Source organism: Littorina saxatilis, linkage group LG11, assembly GCF_037325665.1.
Source record: "Littorina saxatilis isolate snail1 linkage group LG11, US_GU_Lsax_2.0, whole genome shotgun sequence".
In the NCBI taxonomy this organism is placed as follows: Eukaryota; Metazoa; Mollusca; class Gastropoda; order Littorinimorpha; family Littorinidae; genus Littorina; species Littorina saxatilis.
The window spans coordinates 28,585,097-28,602,596 of record NC_090255.1 but is presented as its reverse complement, the minus strand read 5'-3'; the positions used below and the strand labels follow the sequence as shown (position 1 = coordinate 28,602,596).

At 41.2% G+C, this 17,500-nt stretch overlaps 2 protein-coding genes across 2 annotated transcripts in view; both read left to right on the top strand.

Annotated features, from left to right (window-relative positions):
* Nucleotides 1-8,352: 8,352 nt before the first annotated feature.
* Nucleotides 8,353-9,594, top strand: LOC138979526 (uncharacterized). The gene has a single exon (XM_070352237.1). The coding sequence runs from the start codon at nucleotides 8,353-8,355 to the stop codon at nucleotides 9,592-9,594; it is 1,242 nt and encodes a 413-aa protein (XP_070208338.1).
* A 236-nt stretch (nucleotides 9,595-9,830) lies between these two features.
* Nucleotides 9,831-17,500, top strand: part of LOC138980190 (MFS-type transporter SLC18B1-like) — a 32,599-nt gene continuing 24,929 nt past the window's right edge. The window contains exons 1-5 of the mRNA XM_070353024.1: nucleotides 9,831-9,949; nucleotides 11,864-11,937; nucleotides 13,555-13,702; nucleotides 14,349-14,417; nucleotides 17,458-17,500. The exon at nucleotides 17,458-17,500 is cut by the window's right edge and continues 48 nt beyond it. Coding sequence (XP_070209125.1) covers nucleotides 9,869-9,949; nucleotides 11,864-11,937; nucleotides 13,555-13,702; nucleotides 14,349-14,417; nucleotides 17,458-17,500 — 415 coding nt within the window. The 5' untranslated portion in view covers nucleotides 9,831-9,868. The remainder of the gene's footprint in view (nucleotides 9,950-11,863; nucleotides 11,938-13,554; nucleotides 13,703-14,348; nucleotides 14,418-17,457) is intronic.

The following is a 17,500-nucleotide window of genomic DNA, read 5'->3' as shown; positions in this document are numbered from 1 at the left end:
ATAATCCATTTCATTACAAAGACTACATAAACTATTTTCTTTTAACTTCATTTTATGCAATAAAATATTTTTGGGATAAATATTATGTAAAATTTTCCATTGGAGTAACTTTAATCTTTCTTCGCTTGTACATGCACTTGCCAGGACCCAATACTTTTCGTCAATGCAAATGTTTATTTGTGGGACCAAAATTTTACAGAGCAGGGTTCACTGGCTTTGGATTGCGTTAAGTATCGCACGAAATTTCTTCAGGAAAGGGTTATTTAGCACGCCCTGAAAACAGGTCGCAGGAGGCTCGTCACACGCGTCTTCTTTAACTGTGTTGTCTCGCAGTGCTCGCGCGCAGAGGGCCGTGTGCAAAGCGTTGTACTCAAACAGCCTTGTGGCACTATATCCGACAATGGCACAAATATGTTCAAATGACACAATATTTTCGTCTATCCATACATCACGTACACAATTCACACCGGCTTCAATCCATTTATCAAAACACAACACATTCTTTCTAAAAATAATATCTGCATTATTCCACAAACATTGATCAAAAATACTTTCTTTTTGAACAGGAAATAAATATCTGTTCTCAATCCATATTTTTAAAACTTGTTGCCAAAATTTTGATTTAACTCTGGTCAGACCAATAAACTGTTTCGGTTTGGCAGTTGATTTAAAGCAACACAGCTGGCTTCCAAGAACCTCAAAATAATGTCTTGGAATCAATTGCCAATTTGCAAAATCTGTTTGTTGTAACCTGGCTGCCCAACATAACAAAACGGATGTCTGCATATCATGCATATTTATCATGTTAATACCGCCTATTTCTATTTTATTACATACAACTGTTCGTTTCACCTTTTCAAAAGCTTTACTATTTGAGTACTTCCGTTTCCACAAACATTTAAAAAGGATAGTATTTAATATATCAAGCACTTTTGTCGGTGCAGAGAGTGCCTGCAAAACATATACAAACTGGGATATCACAAAAGTTTTAATTATACACAATTTACCACTAATGCTTAAATTCCGTTTTGACCACATTCCAACAATTCTTTCAATTCTATCAAACCGTACTGACCAATTCTCTTCAGTGTCAGAAGCACCGATATCGTTTCTAAATATTATACCCAACATTTTTAACCGTTTTTTCCATCTTATATTACAGTATTGCTCAAGACTGTTCTTCATGGATCCTAGCCACATTGCCTCTGTTTTATTTTCATTCAGATGTAAATTTGAAATACATGAAAATACAGTTTTCAGTTTACAACCCCTGATTTTGTTTTCTCAGTCCATCAGTAGGCTACATGTAGTGTATTTGTTGTTTTAGTGATAATGTGAAATGTATATAAACATCTATGGCTGACCGGCACGGTGGCCTAGTGGTAAGGCGTCCGCCCCGTGATCGGGTGGTCGTGGGTTCGAACCCCGGCCGGGTCATACCTAAGACTTTAAAATTGGCAATCTAGTGGCTGCTCCGCCTGGCGTCTGGCATTATGGGGTTAGTGCTAGAATGGTGTCAGAATAATGTGACTGGGTGAGACATGAAGCCTGTGCTGCGACTTCTGTCTTGCGTGTGGCGCACGTTAAATGTCAAAGCAGCACCGCCCTGATATGGCCCTTCGTGGTCGGCTGGGCGTTAAACAAACAAACAAACAAACAAAATCTGTGGCTGTTTTCAGTATTGTTGATAACATGCTCTGTTTGATTAAGGGTATTTAGCTGGTATTTCCTTGTTTTCACTACCTATTTTATTCATGTTTTTACATAGAGGGGGAATCGAAACGAGGGTCGTGGTGTATGTGCGTGTGTGTGTGTGTGTGTGTGTGTGTGTGTGTGTGCGTGTGTGTGTGTAGAGCGATTCAGAGTAAACTACTGGACCGATCTTTATGAAATTTGACATGAGAATTCCTGGGTATGATATCCCCGGAAATTTTCTTCATTTTTTCGATAAAATTATGTCTTTGATGACGTCAAATCCGGCTTTTTGTAAAAGTTGAGGCGGCACTGTCACACCCTCATTTTCAATCAAATTGATTGAAATTTTGGCCAAGCAATCTTCGACGAAGGCCGGACTTCGGTATTACATTTAAGCTTGGTGGCTTAAAAATAATTAATGACTTTGGTCATTAAAAATCTGAAAATTGTAAAAATATTATTTTTTTATAAAACGATCCAAATTTACGTTTATCTTATTCTTCATCATTTTCTGATTCCAAAAACATATAAATATGTTATATTTGGATTAAAAACAAGCTCTGAAAATTAAAAAAAATTAAAATTATGATCAAAATTAAATTTTCGAAATCAATTTAAAAACACTTTCATCTTATTCCTTGTCGGTTCCTGATTCGAAAAACATATAGATATGATATGTTTGGATTAAAAACACGCTCAGAAAGTTAAAACGAAGAGAGGTACAGTAAAGCGTGCTATGAAGCACAGCGCAACCGCTACCGCGCCAAACAGGCTCGTCACTTTCACTGCCTTTTGCACTAGCGGCGGACTACGTTCAATTTCATTCTGTGAGTTCCACAGCTTGACTAAATGTAGTAATTTCGCCTTACGCGACTTGTTATTACTTAGTTAGCGGAAGAATCTTTTGTATGTATGTTTGATGGTGTATGCTTTTAATCAAGCGTTGCTGACTATGAATGTAGATGTAAATGCTTGTATAACTGTGTTTTAATTTTAAATGTGTCAAGCGCAAAGAGCATAATTGTAAAGTTATGATGTTGCGCTATATAAATGCTCATTTATTATTATTATTATTATTATTATTATTATTATTATTATTATTTAAGTTATTGAGACATCCCAGTGCACTAAGGGATTTATAGAGCAAATCGAGAAAATTCATTATTGAACGAAGCGCATAGCGCTGAGTTCAATAATTATTTTCGAGATTTGCTCTATAAATCCCTTTGTGCACTGGGATTGTTTCAATAACGATATTGTCAGTACCGCCAGAGAAAAAAGAAGATTCAAAACGCACATTTTGCAACGCGCATTTGGATAGGCGTAACTGTGTGGTCAGGTTTGTGTCACTGGATCTACTTTTGTGTGGGCTGTCTCAAGTGTGTCGTGCTTTCGTCACACGCAAACTCTTGTTTTAATTTCTGTTGGTAAATTCCAGTGTAGCGTTAAGCTAAAAAGTGATGATCTTTCATAGAGACCTCATTTAAACTCGGAGAAAGGACTGTGCTCTTCGCGATTCCTTCATCGAGCTTCGACAGATTGACTGTGCAGAGTGTTGCCCCTTGAATTGACTCCGGCCAAGGCCACGGTACGCGGTTAGCAGACTCGGATTTTCAAAGTAAATGTGGTATGTTTCTCGTGGTGTATCTTGACTCATCGGGGAGACTGGTACTATTATATATGAACCGTAAGAATGCTGTGAACCCTACACGTATTATGTCCCCATCGTTTGTTTGTTCACATTTGCCCAACATGTTAATTTGCTGCGAGGTTTATGTCGTCTGCTAGGGCGGCTATAGGGCAAGCGAACCACGGCACTGCACTGCAGTCTCATTTCAAAAACAACAATTGCTCGTCTGCACGCATGAGGCAGGCTGGTAATAAGTTTTATACATGGTAAGAACGTTCTTAACCCTACACGTTTTCGATTCCGATTGTTGTTGCCTTGAAATAATAATTCGGAAACCATTCATTTACTGAACTGATGCAGTCGTATTTCAGTGTAATCTAGTCTGCTACGTATCAACTGTGGCACAGGCACATGGAATCTGTCAGAAAAAAACCACTTCTGCTTTAATTGAGAAGCAGGAAATTTATGGTATTTTGGTATTGTGGAGAATATAAGCTACATGTCATTAATTAATTCTGAGGATGAGAGCACAGTCTCGCTCAGGCAAAGGGCGGAAGAATACGCTCTGTGGAAAAGTTAGCGCACTCCAAGAGTGCGCTAACAGTTTTAGCGCATCGCCATTAGCCAATCAACTGGTTCACATCAGTCATGTGACACCAGTACTTACTGACAATTATTATTATTATTATTATTATTATTTAAGTTATTGAGACATCCCAGTGCACTAAGGGATTTATAGAGCAAATCGAGAAAATTCATTATTGAACGAAGCGCATAGCGCTGAGTTCAATAATTATTTTCGAGATTTGCTCTATAAATCCCTTAGTGCACTGGGATTGTTTCAATAACGATATTGTCAGTACCGCCATAGAAAAAAGAAGATTCCAAACGCACATTTTGCAATGCGCATTTGAATAGGCATAACTGTGTGGTCAGGTCGTGCACAGTAAAGATCTACTTTTGTGTGGGGTGTCTCAAGTGTGTCGTGCTTTCGTCACACGCATTTTAATTTCTGTTGGTAAATTCCAGTGTAGCGTTAATCTGAACAGTGATGATCTTTCAGAGAGACCTCATTTGAACTCGGAGAAAGGCTCTTCATTATTTGCGATTCGAAACCTCCAGTCGAGCTTCGACGGATTCACTATGCGGAGTGACTCCCCTTGAATTGACTCAAAGCGGGACTCGACGGTTCGCACATTTTCAAAACAAATGTGGCATATTTCTCGAGTTCTATCTTCACTCATCGGGGATATATGAACGGTAAGAATGCTCTGAACCCTACACGTATTATATCCCCATCGTTTTTTCGTTCACATTTGCCCAACATGTTGATTTGCTGAGCGGGGTTAATGTCGTCTGCTAGGCTACCTGCCAACCTGGGCAATGGAACGACTGCAGTCTGCACTGAGTCTGTACGCATGAGGCAGGCTGCTAATAAATCTTATATATGGTAAGAACGTTCTGAACCTTACACGTTTTCGATTACGATTGTTCTTGCTTTGAAATAATAATTCTGAAACCATTCATTTACTGAACTGATGTAGTCGTATTTCTGTGTTGTCTGCTACAGAGTCGATCGAGTCAGTCTTCCAAACTGGTCTTGCTGGTACGTTATCGGAATAACACTTGTGTTTTCTGTTAGCCGCTGGGAATTGTATACTAACTCATCATTTGGTAATGTGGATGATAAGCTACATGCCACTAACACGGCATATGAGAAGAATCTATGCAATTCGGCGAAAATTAGATGAAACACAGCGGCTTCTATTTTTTTAGATCACTGGCACTGGCACAGGCACATGCAATCTGTCAGAAAAAAAACCCACTTCTGCTTTAATTGAGAAGCAGGGAATTTATGGTCATTTGGTATTGTGGAGAATATAAGCTACATGTCATTAATTAATTCTGAGGATGAGAGCACACAGTCTCTGCTTAGGCAAAGGGCGCAAGAATACGCTCTGTGGAAAAGTTAGCGCACTCCAAGAGTGCGCTAACAGTTTTAGCGCATCGCCATTAGCCAATCAACTGGTTCACATCAGTCATGTGACACCAGTACTTACTGACAATTATTATTATTATTACAGATGAACAAACTGTATTAATTAACTTGACGCGACATGTGTTGCTTCGCATGTATTTAGATGTTTCTGTTTTCTGGCTGGGGGAATATTGTTATAAGGCCTGGCGCTCACCTATGTAACTTCAGCAGGACAGACGACCACTCGCCGACTGCAGATTATCCCAGCCCCCTACATGTTACGTGAAAAGAAAACAGGCCAAGCACTCGTCATAATCCTTATCGCAGCATCAATAATATGCAGTGCGTCGCCTGTGCCGCTAAAACTACGCAGGTGTATTCTGCCCTGAATGGAAGTCGCGCCAGTGGACTGTCGCGTTAGGGGCAAATTACACCTGCGCAGAGTCAGCGGCACAGACGACGCACTGCAGATTATCGAGGTAATTCTTCATTTTCCCTAGCCCGCTACACGTTGCGTGAAAAGAAAACAGGCCAAGTACTCGTCATAACCCATATCGCAGCATGCAGCGCCGCAGACTCTGCGCAGGTATAATTTGCCCCCTCGGGGCTCCGCTTACATGTAACTTTAGCAGGACCGACGACGCACTGCAGATTATTCCAGCCCCGGCGCTACACGTTGCGCGAAAAGAAAATAAGGCCAAGTACTCGTCATAATCCCTATCGCAGCATCAATAAGGCCAAAAAAAAAAAATTGTCTGTTTAGGGTAACCCGACCGACCCTATCGATTTGGCGCCGACCCAAAAACTTTTTTTTGATTTCAAAAAAAAAAAAAAAAAAAAAAGAGGTAAAAATGCTAAAAAGAGACATTTGGCGTTTCTTTCTCTCCCTTTCTCTCTGTTTTATTTATACGTTAGTTTTGAAACATGTATTCATCAAATATAAGAAGTGAATGTTCAGCCAACATAGCATTTACAAAAAAAAAAACAAAAAAAACCCTACCTACCTACCGACCCTACTTTTTTTGGTCATGTTACCCTAAACAGACAATTTTTTTGTTTGCCTAATATGCAGTGCTTCGCCTGTGCCGCTGAAACTGCGCAGGTATATTCTGCCCATTAGCAGGATTAAACCGCCCCAGCAAGCTGTCGCTCCATTTTAGGACCCAACACAATGCTGGTGTTGTACAGTTAACGAAGCGGAGTTGGAGGCTGATCGGAAGGTTCATTGTAACGGCCTGCGAGTGAACACATCAAGATTATGATGAGTGGATACCCGACTAATAACAACAGCTACAATTACAACCAGAAAACTACAGCTGCAGCTATAACTACAACGGCAAAGCTAAGCTAGTGACGTCAGTGTAATGTTGCCGTTTATGTTGATGTTGATGTTGGTGGTGGTGGAGGGGGGAGGGGGTGTGCGTGGGCCAGTGTGTGTGTGTGTGTGTGTGTGAGATAGCGTGTGTGTGTGTCTGTTTGTGTGCGATTTTGTGATTGTATGTGTGTGTGTGTGAGGGGGGTGGGTCTGTGTCTGTCTGTCGGTCTGTGTGATAGCGTGACTGTGTGTGTGTGTGTGTCTGTGTGTCTGTGAGTGTGAGTGTGAGTGTGTGAGAGCGTATGTGTTCTGTTTGTGTGTGCGCATGTGTGTGTGAGCATGTGTGTGTGGGTCTGTGTGTGTGTGTGCAGTGTGTGTGGGTGTGTTTTTGTGTCTGTGTCTCTGTGATAGCGTGTGTATGTGTATGAATATATATGTGTGTGTGTGTGTGTGTGTGTAGTCTTTGTGTTCTGTTATTCATTCGTCGTAAATGATTTTATTTTATTTTCAGTCTTCCAAAAATATCAAAGATTTGTCGAAAAGCTCTACGATCTTTTGCAAGCAATAAATACTGCATACCTCTATACCTCTGCGTTCAAGCAACAGTTCACCCCAGCACGTTGAACCTTCCAAACCGTCAAGACAATGACGCTGAAGGAAGAACTGTTACCATTCAACGACGTAAGGGAACACGGCACTCCTAATCAAGGATGTGACCTTTCCCGAGACAGAGACGCCAAAGAAAACTCGTCACACTCCGTCAGCCAAGAAAATGCGGACGAAAAAGAGAAAGAGCCATTTTCATTTTGTAAGATGTCGTCGCGGAAGCAATTGACCCTTCTTCTATTGTGTTTCTGCGACTTGCTTGGCAGCGCGTGTTACGGATTACTAGCACCGTTCTTCCCGTCTGAGGTGGGTGGAGGTTGCGGATGTGTGTGTGGACTGTGTGTTGTGTGTGTGTGTGTGGGGGGGGGTCTGTGTGTGTGTGTGTGTGTGTGTGTGTGTGTGTGTGTTTTTTTCTCTGTGTGTGTGTGTTTCTGTGTGTGTGTATATATGTATACTAGATGATTACCCGCTTTGCCGGGTACCGGCTTCGCCGGGAAGAAGTAGAGCCGAATACCAGGCTGCGCCTGGGACCCGACTTTGCCGGGTGTACGCCGGCTTCGCCGGCGCACGAAGGAAAGGAGATAAACGCGCAAAACACTGGAGACCTTCTAAAAGTAGTAACGTGCAGTGACCTTCTAAAAATAGTAACGTAGTAACGGGAATATGGATTGACGCCACTCGGAGGAAGGGAGATAATCGCGGCTGAAAACGCTGGAGAAGATAAGGAAGAGTTACTGGTAGTGGATCCCGACACCAACAAAAAAACAAAAAACAAAATCTGTTCAGCGCGCACAGCGCTGCGCGCTGAGAGCACGTGTTGAAATATCTCATCGATGAGGTTGTGTCTGGGGTGTAGCTGAATACGGTGTCCAAATTTTAAAAAGATCCACCGAGAACTTTGGCCGTGCATCGCGAACAGACAGACAGACAGACAGACAGACAGACAGACAGACAGACAGACAGACAGGCAGACAGACAGACAGACACTAGTCGTATATATATATATACTAGAGGAATACCCGGCTTCGCCGGGGTGAATCGCGAGACAGAGACAGACAGCGTGGCGGTTCATCACAATCACTGGGGGTGCCTCAAGGAAGCATCATAGCCCCCATATTGTTCAGCATCATGGTCCACGATGCAGCAAATCTGAACCTCAAGGAGGCCTCATTGTCTCTGTTTGCCGATGACATGGCCCTCTGGGAAGCAGTCAACTGCAAGTCAGAAAGAACAATCAAAACAAAAATGGGGCGGTACCAAGAAAAAGTCGACCAAATCGCTGACTACATGCAGACGAATGGCTTTGAGCTATCTACCGAAAAAACCGTGTTCATGGCTTTCACAGGAGTGCAGCTCGTCAAAAGGACATGTTCCATCACCATAAATGGGGTGCAGCTGGTGCCAGCAGATAAAACCAAGTTCTTGGGAGTGACATTCACAAGCTCTCTCAGTTGGGGCCCACACATAGACTCACTTGTGAGAAAAGCTCAACGCTCTCTAAACCTGATAAAGGTTCTGAGCAGAGAGTCGTGGGCAGCCAGAAAACCATTGATCCATCTTGTCCGTGCCCTTGTTCGGTCGCGCCTCAGCTATGGCCAAGAGGCTTTCTTTGCAGCTCCTGACAGTCAGTGGGTAAAGCTTGAAAGAGTAGAAAGAGCCGCTCTCAAAGTGGCGCTGGGGGTCCCCAGATCGGCAGTCTCCACCCTACTTTACCAGGAAGTGGGATGGCTGCCACTGAAAGAGGAATGCCACCTCAGATGTGCACAGCTGGCTGTCAGAATACACTGTGTCCCAAACACGGCAGTGGAAGTATTTACCCCAGACATGGGAGATACCGACCACATGCAATACAAAGCTCTTGAGTCCAAGACTCATACATACCAAACAGTGCTCCCAATATACAACCATGTGAAGGGCATATGGGAACAGAGTGGCCTGTCCAAGGAAAAGCTGGTCACAGGTGGTACTCTTCCTTACCCTCCATGGCTGCTTGAAGCCCCAAATCTGATCATAGACTATGGAGACGGCCTCAAAAAGGCAGAAGACCCATTGCTGCTAGCCACAGTTGCAAAAGAAAAGATCGATCAACGATTTAAAAGCCACCTACAGGTCTTCACAGATGGTTCGATCCTGCAGTCAGGGGAGGCTGGGTGTGCCTTGTCGATTCCTGGACTTGATATAACACGAAAATACAAGCTAAACAAGGGGATCAGCATCTTCTCTGCAGAGTTATTTGCTATCTACATGGCCTGCACACTGATAAACGATCTGCCAACCCCACCCCTGGGGGTGGTCATCCTTACGGACTCAAAATCCTCGTTGCAAGCACTTGCACATGGCACCAAGAACAGAATACCTGAATATGCCTGAATATGCCCACCAAATTTGAAACAGATCCATCGAGAACCTTGGCCGCGCATCGCGGACAGACACACAGACACACAGACACAAGTCGTATATATATATATATATATATATATATATATATATATGTGTGTGTGTGTGTGTGTGTGTGTGTGTGTGTGTGTGTGTGTGTGTGTGTGTTCAGCAAAGACAACCTACATTGTATACGATATTTATTTTTCTATGTTGAGCTGAGCATCGAACAGGCCATGTCTTTCTATTTCAGGCCGCAGCAAAAGGGATGTCACAAACTGAAATAGGCTTGGTATTCAGCTGTTTCGAGTTTTGGGTTACTGTGTCTTCGCCCTTCTTCGGAAATTATGTGAGTATAGATATAGTTGGATATAGGTAGCACCGAGACATACGTGCAGATGCTAATTGTTGTACATGTATTAATTATGTTGTTGTGTTTTACATTTAGTCAAGTTTCAGAGAAAACTACGGGACCGGTCCTCATTAAACTTGACAGGAGAGTTCCGGGATATGATATCCCCAGATATATATTTTCATTTTTCGATAAATGTCTTTGATGACGTCATATCCGGCGTTTTGTAAAAGTTGAGGCGGCACTGTCACACCCTCATTTTTCAACCAATTTGATTGAAATTTTGCCCAAGCTATCTTCGATAAAGGCCAGACTTTGGTATTGCATTTCAGCTTGGAGGCTTAAACATTAATTAATGACTTTGGTTATTAAAAATCTATAAATTGTAATTAAAACTTTTTTTTTATAAAGCGATCCAAAAATAATGTCATCTTATTTTTCATCATTGTCTGATTCGAAAAAAACTTATAAATATGTTATATTCGGATTAAAAACAAGCTCTGAAAATGTAAAATATGAAAATTATGATTACAATTAAATTCCCAAAATCGGTTCCTGAATCCAAAAACATATGATATGTTATGTTTGGATTAAAAACAAGCTCAGAAAGTTAAAAAAAAAAAATTAAAAAAATACAGAAAAGCGTGCTATCCTGCTCAGCGCAACCACTACCGCGTTATTCTGGATTGTCAATTTCACTGCCTTTGCCACGAGCGGTGGACTGACGATGCTTCGAGTATTCGGTCTTGCAGAAAAAATGCAGTGCGTTCAGTTTCATTCTGTTAGTTCGACAGCTTGACTAAATGTTTGTATTTTCGCCTTACGCTACCTGTTGTGTGTTGTTGTTGTCGTTGTTGTTGTTGTCGTTTTTGTTGTCGTTGTCGTTGTTTTTGTCTGTGTTGTTGTTGTTGTTGTCGTTGTTGTTGTTGTCGTTTTTGTTGTCGTTGTCGTTGTTTTTGTCTGTGTTGTTGTTGTTGTTGTTGTTTTGTTGTTGTTTTTGTTGTTGTTGTGGTTGTTGTCTGTGGTGTTGTTGTTGTTGCTGTTGTTGTTGTTGTTGGCGTCTGGGCATGTGGTGGTTCATGCTGATGACATGCTCCACCCACCCACACACACACACACACACACACACACACACACACACACACACACACACACACATACACACACACAAAATCACATAGTGTGAATTGTACATATTGTGTTGGAGAGACAGATTATATTGAGAGAGAAAAATTGTCGGTAAAAAGAATTTACAAATTTGGAAAACATATTTAAGAAGAGGTGTTTTTGAAATTTAACATTAAAATACAGATTACTTTGTTTGATTAATTATTTGGTATTGTATATAGGTTTAAATATCTATATGCAGTAATTGATTATGTTAATATTCGTATTGTTATTGCACACATGTGTGTAGGAATTTACAGGTACGTAACTCTATTATAAACTAATATGTTTCTGAGGAACTTAGAATGGTAAGGAAACATTTACGTAGAAAGAAAGAAATGCCTGCTCTAAAATCAAGAACATCCCTTTTATGCAAACAGGTTTCATTGGGTTTGTGTTACAGTGTTCTAGATAGTCGAACGTGTAGCAAAGACCTGTACGTGTACGTGTAGATTTTGCGTCACCCGTGACTCACTGTTTTCTTCAATGTTCCAAATGCATACGTTGTTTTGCTCCCACCAAGACTGCAGATCTTGGCAAACGCGTGACGTAAAAACTAGATTTGATGACGATACCCGTACACTTCCTGAAAAATGCTGATCTAGATCTTGCTATTGTGTCCTCGGGGGTTTGCTTGTCGTGGTGAGACAGAAAAATGCAGTGAATTCAGTTCTATTCTGTGAGTTTTATAGATTGACTTACATGTATTAATTTCGCTTTACGTGACTTGTTTTCTTCTTGCAGATGAGATACATAGGACCAAAGTTTGCATTTATATCTGGACTATTTCTAAACGGCGGCTGCTTCACTTTATTTGGGTAAGAGGTGTTCATGGGAAGATTTAGCGTGTACGTCTTTCTGTCTGTCTCTCTTTGTCTCTTTCTCTGTCTCTGTGTCTATTCGTCCTTCTGTTCATCTTTCCGTGTGTCTCTATCTCTCCCCCCTCATTTGGACCCATAAATGCGTTTTAGCGTTAACAATGCGACAGTACGTAACCGCAGCAAACTCTCCTATTGTTAGAATAGATGCTGATCTACTTTTTTGCGTTGCATCTGCTAGTCTGCGTGTTTGTGCTCTCGTATGTGTATATCAATTTCAGGAAACGCGATACGATAGCATACCAATTCGAATCGATATCTGAATAATATACGTATTGCTTGTATCTTGATACCTTGAAGTTATACTGTCCTTCAAATCAAATCAAATCACATTTTATTTTACGAGGGTCAGTTGTGGCATAAGCAATACACATTTCAAGGTGCACGGAACTTCTAGGGCTTTCAACCATGCCTCGTGCATCTGTCCAATTTAAAGTATACCAAGTTTCATTTACCTTCTTGCAATGCGTCGAAAACTGCAATGTTTCTTTACAAATTAGTTTTCTTCACTGTCCGGGCAGGAAAGCTTGGCCCTCGATCAGGCTCACTGCAGATCCCGTACGTGAACTATTAAATAACTTCAGAAGCCTTCATGGAAGTCTGTTAGTCACGGCGAGAGGGCGAATTATTATTATCTTGAGTAGTTCACGTCAATACATTGTGTTTGATTACGTAAGAAATTGGAAATGATGGTAAATGTATGTGGGTCCATTTTGGCATACCGCACACAGTCTTTAGCCCCAGAACGTGATCACGGGAAATGTTCATTCCATTTTGGCGGGAGATGCACACTGACAAACCGCATACAGTTTCGTTTTTATGGCAACACTGAAGGTGTGTGTACGAGCGAAGTCATCTGTGATATAGTTGTCTGATGCTTTTGACTGTCAACATCGTAATCTGCGACACAAAGACGAATCGTTGCTTTTGCAATGCTGTGTCCTGCACTGCATCTTTAACCACGAGTCGGCAGATATTCATCATCATCGTCATCATCATCATCATCATCATCATCATCATCATCATCATCATCATCATCATCATCATCATCATCATCATCAATCCCCTGACTGTGGCAGACGTTGGGGGGACATGAGGGCCAAGGAGGAAGAAACCCTTCTCCAGGCAGTTCTATCGGGGGCTGTCGCCACGAGGTCAGGGAATCTCAGCTGCGTCCATTTCTTGGCGTTGTCGGACCAACTCTTCCGTTGTCTTCCACGTCTGCGTCCTCCCTCGACAGTGCCCTGTAGTATGGTTTTGGAGAGGGTGTCATGCCTTGTGACATGGCCGAACCACACCAACTTCCGACGTTTGACGATTGCCAGCAGGGGTTCTTGGGGGAACCACGAAGCTCTTGACCAGGCTTCGAACGTATTCGTTGACGTTGGTCTTGGTTTAAACAGTGTTTTATTCAAATACAACTTCACAAAGCCATGAAAAATATGTTTTGATAAAGGAGCACAACACGATAAAGTCGTTGGTCTTGTGCGCTGTGTTTGGTAGATATTACACATCAGCAAGTAGGTCGTTTTACGTTGATACATTTGTGATCACCAGATTTCTGTACATGTGCCCTCCGGGTCTACCCTTCAAAGCCCTATGTTTCGCTCTCCGTACTGTGTCAGCCCTTGGTGAATCTTTATCCCAAACCTCAAGCTTCGCACTGTTGGCAACTGAATTTCCGGATTATGTCGGAACCGCTGCGGTGAGAAGAAAATTATTCCTGTTGATTACTTACATTTTAGGTCGATAGCGACGGGAAAAGTGTGTGATTGTGGTAGGGGGTGGGGATGGGGGGATGGGGTGAGGGATGCGTGTGAGTGTGTGTGTGTGTGTGAGTGTGTGTGTGTGTGTGTGTGTGTGGGGTGTGGGTGTGTGTGTGTGTGTGGTGTGTGTGTGGGTGTGTTTGGAGGGGTTGGCACCGGCATAGGACGGGATGAATGAGGAATTTGTAGCAAACTTAAGTTACTCGTTATGCATTGCAGTGTGGGTGTGGTGGAGGTGGGGGGGGGGGGAGGGGGATGCTAGAATGTTTGCTTTGTAAGTATGACTTTGTTGCTAAAAATTAAAATTAAATTGATTAAATTATTTGGAGTAAAATGAAATTGGGGTAAAATTAATTGGTGTAAAATTAATTGGAATAAAATGTGTGTGTGTGTGTGTGTGTGTGTTTGTGTGTGTGTGTGTGTGTGAGTGTGTGTGTGTGTGTGTGAGTGTGTGTGTGTCTGTGTCTGTGTGTGTGCCGTTGTGTCTGTCTGGCTGTCTGTCTGTCTGTCGGTCTGTCGGTCGGTCGGTCGGTCTGTCGGTCTGTCTGTCTGTCTGTCTGTCTATCTGTCTGTTTGTCTTTGCAGGGATTATTGGCGACTAGTAGTGGTATGGGTCTGGCTCTGAGTCCGCTGTTAGGTGGTGCATTATACCAGGTGTGTTTATTTTCTTCCATTCTTTACCGTATTTAAACTCTGTCATATTCCAGCAATTTATATATACCCGTTAGAGGATAAGAAGCCTTATTGTTTTGGAGCATTGGTTTCACGAGTGCGTACCCTTACTAAAATAATGTACCATGTAACATAAGAGTTTCTAACCATATTAGAACACTGCTTTTTGCCCAAAGAGCTTTCAGAACAATAAGAAAATATCTCATAATTATGGGATGTATACCGTCACGGTTGGCCTAGTGGTAAGGCGTCCGCCCCGTGATCGGGAGGTCGTGGGTTCGAACCCCGGCCGGATCATACCTAAGACTTTAAAATTGGCAATCTAGTGGCTGCTCCGCTACATTTAGTGTATTTGTTGTTTTAGTGATAATGTGATAATGTGTATACACATTTTAGGGCTGTTTTTCAGTATTAATAACATGTTCTGTTTGATTAAGGGTATTCAGCTGGTATTTCCTTGTTTTTACTACCTATTTTATTCATGTTTTTATTACTTAATTAGTGGAAGAATCTGTTGTAATGTATGTTTGATGGTGTATGCTTTTAATCAAGCGTTGCTGACTATGAATGTAGATGTAAATGCTTGTATAACTGTGTTTGAATTTTAAATGTGTCAAGCGCAAAGAGCATAATTGTAAAGTTATGATGTTGCGCTATATAAATGCTCATTTATTATTATTATTATTATTACCCTAAAAAGGAGATAAGCATCCCATCGTAGATTATTGAACGATTCTGCAAGTGCACAATGCAGTTGTACCTCCCTTTACCGACTTTGAGAATGTAACCGACATTCGGTCGTTATACGTCGATCGACATCTCCTAGAATGTTTTTACAAACATTACTTAAACCCTCTTCACCACTACCACCACCGTTATACTGTGATCACCCGACAGTTTTAGCATAATATATTTTTTAATGAAATATGTTCAATTTGGGTGAACTACTACATATTCACCAACAGTCATGCGGCACTGACAATATCTACCAAAGGCGACAAACTATTTTTTCAAAAATATAAGCCCCACGAGGACATAAACAAAATAACTGGACATGTTGGGGATATTAAATGTGTTTTTTACAATGTGTGACATTAATTTACTCATTTTGCACTTTTTTCAAACTGAAAGTTTTGTGTGTGCGTATATGTATGTTCCCCAATAAGGCACAACACTATTTGTGACCCTCCACCACGAAATGAGTCGCATGTCACCTCGCGCGGTTCTGCGCTGGGCTTGATATAAGTCCGGAGAGTGTATGGTAACAGTGTGAGGGTCACCTTAGTCACAGGCTTATAACTCAAACAGTTTTCGCTCTTTTCTAAAACGGGTTTCACCACTGGATAGAGCATAAAAAACTCTTTAGGAAAATGTAAAAATATGAAAATCATGCAAAGGTGACATGCGACTCATTCCGTGGTGGAGGGTCACATATGTATGTTCCCCAATAAGGCACAACACTATTTCATTGCACATTAACATGATCTCCATTGCACTAATATAGTTTGTTTTCTTTTATCAAGAAACACATTGAGGCAGATGAACCGTAAATTGTGAACAATATTGACATAAGCTCTAACAAAATAAATTACCTATTTAAACCCAGGATAATGACGTCTGACATGCTGCTCTTTTGTGTCAATAATAACTGTCGATAGGCACACGCGCCTCCATAACAGTCGTTGGCCATTGTACACGTTGTATCGTGCTTGTTTTGCAATGCTGAAAAGTGTTTGGGTGGTACCGGCTGTCTATGGCTGTCACTCGTATACAAGATATGGTATACGGACATTATACTAGTTCAATTCAATTCAATTCAATGCTTGTGTTGTTCTTGTAAAAAATAAATATGTGATAAAAAAAAGATAAAAAAATTCAGTTCAATTCGATGCAATACAACTTTATTGTCTGAATTCAACAAACATAATTTTTGTTTCTTTTGGCACATGGATGTGAGCATTAAGTTCTACTATTCCCAACTCAGAAACCCATTGAATTATTCTTCCAAATTGTAATAATATTATAATTGAATGGTTTTTTGTTTGTTTGTGTGGATACATCTATACTGTACACGCCGCGACAATCAGGCATGTACACATCTACTACAACAGCAGAACAATGCATGATGACTCACAAGATATAACAAGTCGCGTGAGGCGAAATTAATACCTTTAGTCAAGCTGTCGAACTCACAGAATGAAACTGAACGTACTGCATTTTTTCACCAAGACCGCATAGAATCGTCAGTCCCCCGCTCGTGGAAAAGGCAGTGAAATTGACAAGCCAGTATAGCGCGGTAGTGGTTGCGCTGAGCAGGATAGCACGCTTTTCTGTATCTCTATTCTTTTTAACTTTCTGAGCTTGTTTTTAATCCAAACATAACATATCTATATGTAGAGGGCCTAAAACTGACCCTTGTGGTACGCCATACCACAAGGGTTCGTTTTAGGCCCGTCCATATACATACATGATCTGCCCCTTCATATTAAAAACTTGTGTGAACTTTTTTCAGATGACACTACCATACATTCCAGTGACACCAATTAAAATCGTTTATCTGAAACACTACGCGACTTGTGTCTTTTTGTTCTGTCTTTCTTTCTTTCTTAATATGTCTTTTCTTTCCTTTATTCATTCTGTTCTCAGATCTGTGTATAAGGACTGCCGTTGTTATTTTTTTTTTGTCAGGGGATCACTCTTGATAGTTTTTCTTTCTTCCTTTCTTCCTTCGGTCTTTACTTTCTTTTATTCATTCTTTCTTGGGCAATTCCAAAACAAATGCTCACCTAAGCCTGAAATTCAAAATGGAATGGACGGCTTTTTCACCGTACATATGCCATGAGAGATGATTATAGTTACTCATACCATTCATCGTTTGCCTCTTATTCATTCCCCTTGCATGTCGCCATTTTCTTTTTGATGCTATTTGGTAACGCGCCGTGTGAAGTCATTTTATGACAACTTTTAAGAATGTCATCGCGTGTGCTAGTTTTTATTGTTTTCCTTTTTTTCCGATATTCAGATTGGTGGATTCGGATTGCCGTTTTTTGTGACGTCAACACTAC

What these genes read in the sequence shown, in the direction of transcription:
- LOC138979526 (XM_070352237.1), top strand. Translation starts at nt 8,353, where the DNA reads ATGGTCCACGATGCAGCAAATCTGAACCTCAAGGAGGCCTCATTGTCT.